Source organism: Orbicella faveolata, unplaced genomic scaffold, assembly GCF_042242905.1.
Source record: "Orbicella faveolata isolate gen_17 unplaced genomic scaffold, um_ofav_v1 contig_1, whole genome shotgun sequence".
NCBI lineage: Eukaryota > Metazoa > Cnidaria > Anthozoa > Scleractinia > Merulinidae > Orbicella > Orbicella faveolata.
This window is the reverse complement of record NW_028301536.1, coordinates 11,412,953-11,424,872: the sequence shown is the minus strand read 5'-3', so window position 1 is coordinate 11,424,872 and position 11,920 is coordinate 11,412,953. Positions and strand designations below refer to the sequence as shown.

At 39.3% G+C, this 11,920-nt stretch overlaps 1 protein-coding gene and 1 pseudogene across 1 annotated transcript; both read left to right on the top strand.

Moving 5' to 3' along the window:
* Positions 1–2,396: 2,396 nt before the first annotated feature.
* LOC149118085 (uncharacterized) lies at positions 2,397–6,326 on the top strand (annotated as a pseudogene).
* Positions 6,327–8,413: 2,087 nt separating this feature from the next.
* On the top strand, positions 8,414–11,839 carry LOC110064797 (uncharacterized). The gene is made up of 3 exons (XM_089270732.1): positions 8,414–8,498; positions 8,787–9,058; positions 10,168–11,839. The coding sequence occupies exons 1-3, from the start codon at positions 8,414–8,416 to the stop codon at positions 10,816–10,818; spliced, it is 1,008 nt and encodes a 335-aa protein (XP_089126858.1). The 3' UTR covers positions 10,819–11,839.
* Positions 11,840–11,920: the final 81 nt, after the last annotated feature.

Sequence of the window (11,920 nt, the reverse complement as noted above, 5' to 3'; positions counted from 1 at the left end):
AGTTGATAACCCACTTTGTTTTGTCAACAAAAGTTGTAGGAGAAACAGAAGACTGTTTCTCTCGCAAAAGTTTCTCAAACTTGCGCTGTTGACGGTCTTTGGTGGTATTAAAGACTCGCTGGGTAGTGGATTTAACCTTGTCGAGTACCTCTGCAGCGTCATCCGCAGAAAGAGCAGATGTTATGCTCTGTGCTGTTGATTCGGCTTCTTTCTTCTTCTTTCTTTTCAAAAGCCTATTTTATCAAGAAAAAGAACTACTGCGCTAGATAATTTGGACAGAATAACCTATATTTCAACATATTAGGCGCATAAAAATGACACATGACACCTTTCGTGGTCATGACGTCACAAAACACATTTTTGAGAATAAGCTAGTTTGCAAAAGAACTTTAACGCCAATTTGATGTTGACATGTTGCTTAGATAACACTATTGTTGATAACATGACACAAATTTCCCTAATCCATTTTTAATAGATTTTATGAATACATTAATATTGTCACGTGACCTTTTTTCCCCCCATTGGACGGATTCTATGCAAAAAGCACAGAATTCAAATCACGTTATAAAAAGATTGTGCGATCACAAATTGGAAAATCCATAGTTTTACTTATTATCACTTGTTTTTTTCGCTCAAACTGGGAAAAAAGTATTTAGTTAATAACTAGTCACGTGACCTACCAATAGAGCAAAAACTTTAGTAATGTTGCTCAGCAATGTGAAAGAATTAAGGCTACAACTTTTTAAGTTTAAAGATAAAATATTTATCACTTAATTAGTGAAATGAACATTTGTCACCGTGTTCTGCCACTCCGCGTCTTTTGCCTGTTTTTCCTGGTAATGTGTTTATAAAAAAATTGTACTGTTTTCTTCTTCAAGTGAGGAAACAAGTATTTGACGACCTTAAATGACCTGACTAACTTCTAGCGCTTTTTTCGTACCTAAAACAACCATTTTTGATTGCTAACTAGTGAAATAAACGTCTAGGGCTACCTTTTCCTGTTAAAAGAACTTATCGTTCCCTCCTTCAACTGATGTATTAGACCTAACCCTCACCCAAACCCAACCCCTAACCGTAACTACACCTAGCCCTAACCCTAACCCTAACTAGACCTAGCCCTAACCCTAACCCTAACCCCAACCCGAAACCTAACCCTAACCCTAACCCTACACCCGAACCCTAACCCTAATCCTTAGGGTTAGGCTTAGGTCTAACCCTAATGCATAGCTTAGTGTTAGGCTTGGGTAATAATAACCCTAGCGTTACCGTTTCCCTAGTTTTCACTGTCAAAACTAGTCCCAAAACTAAAATGTAATATTAAATCTCCTCCGTTTACGTTTTGAAGACACCTTTTGCATGAAAATTAGAAAACTGCGTTGTATTGTATGCTTTATTTACCTCAAAAGGTGATAGAGGATCTCTGCCAACAATAATCCCAGAAAAAGGGCTAAATTTCATTTTGTTTTGCTTTATTTTGAAATGTTGTGAAATTTTTATATTTATTACGCAATACCTCAGTCGGGGGGGGGGGAGAGCATGGCAATAGCGAGCTAGATCACATGAGAGTTTTGGTTTACTTAAAGATGTATGGTAAAATTGTTATGGAGAAATTTCTCTGCCATTTGTTCTGTTAGAGATTACTGACCTATTAGCCTTACAAACGCTGTAAGTCCCGCCTTAAACTTGGCTGCAATTCTAAGACATTACAAAAGTTTCAATCTTGAAGACGTCAATGATCATCGCAGTGATATACACAATTTAGGTAGCTGTGAAATTAAAGCCTGACAAAATAAATAAATAAATAAATAAATAAATAAATAAAAAACCAGGCTTTTATGGGATTCGAACCAATGACCTCTGCGATCCCGGTGCGGTGCTCTACCAACTGAGCTATCAAGCCAACTGAGAACAGGTCATGTGAGTTCCTAATATACATGTAGCCATCTACGGGTAGTTTAAGTAACCAAGACGGCGACGACGAGGACAGCGTCGATTAAAAAATGACTATATTTTACCTACGAGTCTCGCGATACTCTAAAGTCATTTACTTTGTTTATCACTGACAAAACTTTCACGAAACTGAATCTGAGACACACGATAAACTTGAAATAAAAATTTAAAGAATTAGTCGTCGTGATTCACGTTCTCCAGACAACGCAGAATTTGGTCATTTCACGTTGTTGTTCTGCCGAGGACGGTAAAGAAATGTACCAAGAATTATAACGCACGTGCACAGCCATTGTTCTCCTAATTAAATCTTTTGTTTAGTGACGTTCCCGTTGGCGTTGCTGTTGTGGTTTTCTTAAACTCCCTATTACGAACTCACAACACGGCTAGTTCCCAGTTGCCTTGATAGCGCTCAGTTGGTAGACCACTGTACCGGTATCGCAGAGGCTATGGGTTCGTAGCCTGAATTTTTGTCAGGCTTTAATTCCACAACTCCATATGTTGTGTATATCCCTGCGATGATTATTGATGTCTTCATATCTTTTTCAGCAGTTCAGATATAATCATGCTCATTCATATTTTTACTTGCAAACCTTAGAATTTGATGTAATGCAACCTACAACCAAGCAATTAATTAACCGTTTGTCCTCAAGTTTTTCAGAGTCGATGTATGTATGTATCTCCTAAATAATGCGGTCAAAGAGATGCATACTGACAAAAATTCTTCTGTCGGTCTTTCCTGTATGGCGAGAAGAGGTTCTGCAAATTTTGAATTTAGTCAGATTATCCCACGCCAAATAAGTGTTGGATTAACAAGATCATTGTTATTCTAATATCAAACTAGATTTCTTAAGGAACCCTTCCTTAATAAAAACCTTGAGCGAACATTTACTTCTGATGAATATGAGCCGATAGCCTTTGGAAAAATAGGTATTCATCAAACTAGGGTCTATGTCTGTGCTTTTTTTTTAATAGCAGAGTATTCTTTAATCACGCATTTCGAACATGGACACAAACCCAGGCCTCCAAAATCCTTGGTCTCCAGAGCTGCTAGCAAATGCTATTCTTCTTCCTTTGTTGATGGTCAGCCGCCAACTGGTTTCCGCAAAAACTGCATCAACATCAGATACATCTGCCAAACATCCCTTCGTGATCCTGCTTACGTCTATGCCACCATGTTTGACCTGGACTATGGGATCCCGATCTATTCAGCATACTATGTGACGAAAGCACGAGGAGGTCAGTTTGAGCTGTGAAGAGGGCGGGAGGATGGCACCAAGAAAAAGGTATAGTTTCCACAGTGAAACGAGATAAAACAGTACTTAAGAGCATATTTCTCTAAGGGTCACCTATACCTATGCAGGATAGAAAAATTTGATTTTCTGAAACTTTGTCAGGAAGAAGGTTTTTACTATAACCTATTTCAAAACTGTAGCTTTGAAGTTGTTTGGATTTTTATTTTCTTGTGGAGACGGCCTTACGTATTTTGCCCCGAAAAGAGCAAAAAATGACCCCAAAATTACACTTTTTGTGAGCGCTAGCAAGCCAAAATAATAAGCGTAACTGGAAAAGCTAACCCATAGTACTAAAATACAGTCAAACCTGTATATAACGGCCCTGTATATAGCGGTCACCCTGTGTATAACGGTCACTGAACAACTTCCCAAAAACCGTCCCTTATATTTACTGTTAAGGTGACCTGCATATAGCGGTCACCTGTATATAACGGACGCGGTCACCCTTTAGACTTCCTGAATCCACAATTTCATTATCTTTTACCTGTATGTAACGGTCACGAAATTGGGTTACGATTAACAAATAATGACAAGCTTTATTCATCAGCTCGTTAAATAGCAGCCACCAAGGCAGGGGTCTCGCAAAAATACAAATATTAGTACTGAACACAACTACTTATACACGTCATGGCCCACGTCCGACACCTGCTTGTGGCAGGTAACATTAAAGTGCTGACACTTTCAAACAATAGTTACTGTAACTGTAACAACACAGCATTGGACCAAGACAGCGCTCGGCATCGGCTTGGCTGAAAGACTATGGACATGAAGAACTCAAGTTGCTTTCACACTGAGTAAAGTCAAGTACATGAAATCAAGCTTCGAGCTCCCAAATATCAGAAAACTATAACGATTTCTTTTCGTCTTGAAATCCATGTTGTTACTTTAAAAGCTTTTCCTACAAGGAAACTTAGATCAAAGTATACTGCACCTCCCTTAAAGTACATCACGGACATTTTATGGACATTTTTGTCGTATTTATTGCGTTTCTGTTTACAATAGCTGTCAATAAATGTAAATTAAGTGATTGTCCACTTAAAAACGTTGTTCATTAGCTTCCAGTAGACTTTTACTGCACCTCCCTAAAAGTGCACCACGGATATTTTATGGGCCTTTTTTATCGTGTTTATTGCGTTGCTGTTACTCGTTATTGTCAATAAAACGTAAATTGAGTGATTATTTGCACATAAAAATGCTATTTATTGACCTGCAGGGGAGTTTAAAGACAACCTGTGTACAGCGGTCATCCTGTTTATAAAGGTCACCTGGCCATTTCCCAAGGGTGACCGTTATATACAGGTTTGACTGTATCATCTTTTAGCAGTTATTTAACGTTGTCAGATAAGCATGAAATTTAAACCTGAATTTTTAGCAAATTTTTAAAATCATACGCTCTGATGAAGTTGCGTCACGTCAAAATTTAGGTCACTCTCGTGGACCAGAAAGTCAATCTGGTATATGGATTTCCCTACCCAAACTATTTTTCTGGTTAAAAGTATCCCTTAAGCTACGTTTTTATCGCAAATCTAGCTTGGGTAAATAAACCAAAAAAATTGAGAGCCTCTCGAAGACTGGGCAATTGAACTAATCGCCTGACATTTTGACCTTTCACGCCACGATCACTATCTCCAACATTGATCCAGAAATGTTTTGCCTGTGGGTCTTATCTCCACTAAAATAGTCTTTAGGTCTATAAGATCAGTTGCTGTAATTGAAAATACGTATCAGGCTGCAAACGAGCATTTTGAGCAAATGTTTATTTTGAATAAGAAATCATACATTGAGCGGTTGGCAACTAAAGACAACGCGCGCAACGAAATATCAGATAATAAATCAGCATCGAGAGTAATCTTTGAGAAAACTAGTGGAATACACAGTTGACGAAACACTTGGAGTAAACTCTGACCTTAATTTAGGTTTGAATTTCATGCTGATGTGACAAGGTTAAATAACTGCTGAAAGATGATATTTTAGCACTATGGGTTAGCTTTTCCAGTCACGCTTATTATTTTGGCTTGCTAGCGCTCACAAAAAGTGTAATTTTGGGGTCAAGTTTTGCTCTTTCCGGGCCAAGTACGTAATTATAAGGCCGTCTCCACAAGAAAATAAAAATCCAAACAACCCCAAAGGTACAGTTTTCAAATAAGTTAGTAAAAACCTTCTTCCTGGCAAAGTTTCATAAAATAGAATTTTTCTATCCTGCATAGGTATAGGTGACCGTTAAAGCAAGCTGTTCTTAAAACGTACTTAGCAAACCAGTAGGAAGTTACATGTTTCGCACATAGATTTTTAACCGAATTTTAACTGTGATTAGAGAACGGTAAGACAACTCTCATGACAACGTTTGACAGAGTAGGGACTGAGAACGTGTTAGCCGCTGTAGGGGTTCTTCCTCGACTATCATATTTAATCAAGATCTCTCAGTAACGCTAACGAAGCATTTTTTGATGAGAGTTACGGTATCTCAATACAGTTTACAATAACTTACTCTTTATTTCAATAGGCATTTCCAAAAATAACCAGGGAAGCTTAAAGATGTACCGCGGTGTGCCCTTTATCCACAAAGGTCACTAGCTACCTGCAGAGACGTTCTCGTTCACCAAGAGTCATCTACGTTCAACTTTCGCCTACACCAATTCTGTGCTACAGTATGCAGCGTTCAACTATGGCCAGTGGGCTAACTATGATGCGGAACAATATACTTGCTCACTGGCATCTCAGAGGTTCGCATTCAAATTCAAAAAGGCAAACTTGCCACCAGGTTTGGCGAGACAAATCGAGAAAAAAAACGAACATAGTAATACCCAGCTATTTGTGGACAGCTGGTTGTTGTGTTCATTCAAATGATGTAGTGCTGGGGCCTTTTGCTTTCATTGGCAATAATGATCAGAATACAAGAGTGATACAAATGTCTCACGTGACAGTCCATGTTATACAACAGTTTCTTCTCCTTGGCTGGAGGTCGAACTGTCCTTTTGATTCCAGGAAACCGCGGGTGTTCTTATAAAGTGAACCATTCAATGATGACCAAATAATACGAATTTAGCAATTTTACCTTGATCAAGATTCTCCCATATATTCTCCGCGATCGGTTAATTATAACAAATTTATGGTCATGTTCTCATCAGCATTAATAACCTCACACCGTCTTCCTGATGAACGGATTCGACGGGTCATCGCTCGCATTGCAGGTGTGGTGACCCTGGAGGGGAGGGGGTACGGACTTCTGCCTGTAAACTGTCCATAAAACCAGGGCGCATATAGAGCATGCGCGTAAGGGCCAAGTTTAGGCTCGGTCAGCAGGGAAAACTATTATCAAATAAACCTCAGGTAAATAAATCTTGGGCAGAGGTTAACCATCCTTAAAAAATCAATTTTTTTTTTCATTAGTAAGCCTTAATGAGGGTCAAAGAGTAAATTATCAACAGCACGATTTCCGTTTTTATATATGCTTGGTTCAAAAGTTTCAATTTTATACTCTGATTATGCAATTGGTTGCATGTAAAGAAAAGTGTTCAGTCGTAAGAGACATTTTAGGCTACTTTCTTGGCACCCACCGAGTCTGAATCAAACACCACGAAATTTCGAATGTGCCGTCGTCCTACTTCGGAGTGTCAAAATCTTGTCAAGCGTCAAAATTGAAAGCTTTCTTAGTATTTACCCATTCTATTTTATTTCAGTGGAGAATTAACAAATGGTAAACGCCATAGCGTGTACTATTGAGTTATGGATGCACGCGGGAGGTTGCTAAGCACGAAAGAAGCGTAAGAGTCGCACGAGGCTATCGCCTCGTGCGACTCTAGCTTCTTGAGTGCTTAGCAACCCTCCCAAGTGCATCCATAACTCAATAGTGCACGCTATGGCGTTTACCATTTGTTTTATAACATAACATTGAGACATTGCAACGGCCATTACTTTGGAAACAATGTCTGTCATCAAGGGATTTGCTTTGTAAACATTAGCACACACGTCAGCAACGTACACCCATGGGCAAATAGTAGACGCTAAACTAACCAATCAGAGCGCGCGCTTTGCTTTAGTTATGTTATAAACTCATTTGACTAGTAAAATTTCAGTGCGATAGAAGTTTACAATAGCAATTTAATAGTTGGGTTAGTGAACATTCTAGTTTAAGATTCTTGATATCGATTTTATAAGTTTAACAAAATAATTAAACTGCTTTGTGAGACAAGCTGTGTCTGATATTTAGTAGACACCCAAACCTTGTGATGGTTGCTAAATATTTGATGACCAGCAATGATTCGAGTTCAGATTACGAATTCGATTTACTCGGATTGTGTGTTGGACAAGATTGAGGGAAGCCTTGTATCGAACTTTTTTTTCTGTCGGGGGATGAAGGTATCTAAAAATTAACAAATGGTAAACGCCATAGCGTGCACTATTGAGTTATGGATGCTCGCGGGAGGTTGCTAAGCACGAAAGAAGCGTAAGAGTCGCACGAGGCGATAGCCTCGTGCGACTCTAGCTTCTTGAGTGCTTAGCAAACCTCCCGCGTGCATCCATAACTCAATAGTACACGCTATGGCGTTTACCATTTGTTTTATAACATAACATTGAGACATTGGAACAACAGAAGTCCTTTTATTGAGCTACATCACAAAAAAATGTTCGTGTAGTCTTACATGACAACAAAAAACAACCACCGACTGCACACCAGTAACTCAATAAAGTTTCATCTTCACACAACTGTGCAGACAGTTTCGCATTTCTGGGAGAAGGACGTCGGCCATTACTTTGGAAACAATGTCTGCCTAAAGATTTGCTTTGTAAACATTAGCACACACGTCAGCAACGTACATCCATGGGCAAATAGTAGATGCTATATTAACCAATCAGAGCGCGCGCTTTGCTTTAGTTATGTTATAATACAAGATGTTACGCCCTCAGTTTCACATAAAGGGCAAAATTCTGGTCGGTTAAAATCACATGATCATAACCGGTTATCATTCTGTTATTGAAAAAATGCAGTCACACCGTTAGATGTCAGTTTTCTTCATTTACGTTCTGGTGGCATTTAAACGCATGATTAAATTCTAAGTTGTTGAGCCAATCATTGATTTTACTTTCTTTTTAAGCAATCAGACATACGAAATGAAACTCGACAGAGGTTTTTTCCGTCTCGCATAAACATCAAGATTTCTTTCCTCAACATGTCTCTTCTCTTATTGTTTATTTTGGTTGTTTCGAAGACTAACACGCAAGCCAAACTGGTTTATCAGAGCATTGACATAAACGGTGAGCATCGATTTCTTATTACGTCTTGGTTAGCCATCTGTTTAAGAATTTACTTCAAGTATTTCCAATAGGATTTTGAAAATATCTTACGAGGAAACACTAACATACTGTAAAACATCTTAAGTCTTTCATTTTTGGAGAAATCTCTTCAGTGCCTATTAATACAAATACAGTTTCAACCAAATACATTTTACCGAAAGAAAGTAAGCAAATTTTTCTTCTTTTTCCCGTCCTGGCTCATTTTCACTCATTTTAATTCCCAAATTACGTAACGTCTTTGAAAAATAGAAGACGATGGCTTGAACAAGAATGATGCTGTGGATGTTCAAGACGTAAACCAACTGGTCAGACATCGTAGATCGGTGGTTTCAACAAACGTCACGGATTGCTACAAACACTTCTTCGCTAGCACGCAGCCTCCATCAGGCTTCCGAAAAGACCACAAGAATATCAGATATATCTGTCAACAAGTTCCTAATGATACTGCGGATTACTTCTACTCAACCATGTTCGATGATGACTATGGAATACCAATCTACTCTGCTTACGTCGTACGGCAAGCATAAGTGAGCCAGTTTGGTACTGCACAGAGAGTCGGCGTCGACAACTGGCGACAGGAAGATGGTAAACTACTTTGACCTACCTAAAGAAAATGTTTGCCTCCCAAAAGATCCTGTCTTAAAATATTATTGCATGATTGTTAAACTGGACATATCTCCTTAGACTTTTCAGTCTAACGCTTTTTATTGAGGATTATTTTACCACTTTTTTTTAAACATCAAACAGCGCATTGAAAATTAAATGTGCGATATCCCGTGGAAGTAGGTGGAAGCAAAGCGTATGCGATACGATACTTTATTTAACGCGGAGTGTACGGTTAGCTAATCAGCTAGTCTACGGGTAATCCACGGCCCTAGTATATTCTAAAAATTATAACTCAAAATGTACAATAATTGATGTTATTACATGGCTAGCTCCGTGAGCGGGCAAGATGACTCAAATTCTGCACTGTTATTGGCTACCCGAACGGGCAAGATGGAGCTATCTTGCCCGCTCGTGATTACTCGCCGTGACCCGCAAGAAAATTTTCCGTGAAAGCCATATAATAAATCCTTTATTGACCAAGCTTGTTCGGTCAAGATGGCTGGATATTGGCCTCGTTCTTTTTTTGCGAGTTTATGGATCGAGACGAAGTCGAGGTCCATAAACTCGCAAAAAAAGAACTTGGCCAATATCCAGCCAACTTGACCTCACGCTTGGTCAATAACCCATATGTATAAAACTATAAACGCAGAGAACTAAAAGGACAATAAATTCCGATATCAGTCAAACTTAAGCGATCGAATTTTGTTGTTCACTTCATTAGTGCCTACTTCAGTTCTAATACCATTTGTTAGCTCGTTCCATTTCTTTGCGTCAAAATTTCTCCATAATTTGAGACCATATTTAGTCGTGTTATTTTTCGGCAAAGAAAGGATATAGTCATGGATGAGCGTAAGGTGACAAGATCTCTACTTGCGTGGGGAGCTTTGCCCGAAATACAATTGTTTATTGTGAATAGCATGTTTTGGATTCTTCGAGTTTGCATGGATGGGAGTCTGATTAACTTTTTGAAGCCTTTGTTTGCGTTATAGATTTTTAATCTAATGATATATTTGTCAACCATCAGACCTCAAGTATTATTAATTGGCAATTTGTTTTGTTAATTTCCATAAAAGGGATTAAGAAGCAAGCAGGCGACCAAGCCCACGCAGGTCAAAAGATGTACGCCATGGGTCATCTGCTTCCAGCAGAGACCTACTCATTCTCTGATGCCCACATGCTTTCAACGTTCACCTACACTAACGCCGTTCCACAGATTGGAGTATTTAACAGCGGCCAGTGGGTTCAGTATGAAAAAAGGACAAGGGAATATGCCACAAGCACGTGTAGTCCGAAAGGTGGGGACTTGTACTTAATCACTGGCATCTCAGAGGCTAGCATTCAAAGTGGACCGAGCGGGCTTGAAGCGATCCAAGGAACACTTAAATTGCTTAAACCCTCCAGCGACGCAATAGGTATTCCTAAATCTATGTGGACAGCCGGCTGTTGCATCAGTCCTTCCACGGGTGCATTAGGAGCCTTTGCTGTGATCGGAAATAATCTTCAGGGCAAAACAAAAGTCCTCATGTCTGAAGTGCAGATGACAGAGCTGCAGGGCTTCCTTCTTACTGGGGTCAACGGTTTTGGAGGACCAGCCATCAGTTTGTTTCCAGCGAAACCCGGATGCTCTGATCCACTGAAGAAGGTCAATTTTCGAAAACGGCCGTTGACTTCGTAAATTATATCAATGATGCCAAGGGAACCGAAAAGTGCAAACATGAGGCCACACTTCCTTAAATATAGTTTCATGCCATTTAACATGGTCTTTCTTTTCCTTTACATTCAGCAAGCCTTGTAAACGTAAACAGCACTGAAGGAATAAATTCCAGAAAACCACTAAGTGATAATGAACGAAGTTGCTTTTCATAATCGCGTTTAACCGGCGCAGTCAAATACATGGACCAGATTTAGAACAGATGCATTGTAGCAAAGTCACGATTCCGACATGACAAACGTATTTTTCAAATTCGTCTCCTTAATTGATTTTACCGGGCCAGGTATTATCTTAACTTCATAAGGAAGTATCTGCACGTGTAGCCCTTTCAAGCATGGCTCTGACGAAGGGATATAACATTAGAAATGTCAGCTTTTCAGACTCTTTTACAATAACTAGCAGTCAAGAACTAGGGTCGATGAGGGAATTTAACCTGAATATGAAGAAACCGGTAACACATTGAAATGTCCAAAGCTTTGGAGTTAAACTATTCGCCTGCGGCTTGTGCTTCCACTTAAGTTTTGAACCTTTCAATATGACGACGACATTCCCGCGGTCAGCAAGAGTGTAGGCATGGGAAATCTAATCAATCTTTTGAATGGGCAATACAAATGACGTCATAAAATGTTCAAAACTCAACAGCGAAACTTATTCTGTTTCCGTTTCGCAATGATTCCAGAGGAAAAAAATTGTCGCTTACACCCTATAACAAATTACCACTCTAGGAATGATTAAAAATTTTAATTAGAATTTTTTCTCTGGGTTCGCCGGTTTCCTCCCTCTACAAAAATCAACACTTAAAATAGGCCCTTTGCACGATCCGGTCACATGGTACGGAATAAATTATGCTGGGACGCAAGTTACACAGTGGGACTTCCAAAACAAAGGAACTCGTACCAGTCCAGCCCGACTCTCCTTTGTTTTAGAAGTCCCACTGTGTAGCTTGCGTCCCAGCATAATTTATTCCGTACCATGTGACCGGATCGTGCAAAGGGCCTATTCTAGCTCGAACTGGAATCAGGCGGTAAACACCCATCACGTGGATGTGCCAGTATAAATATGTGCT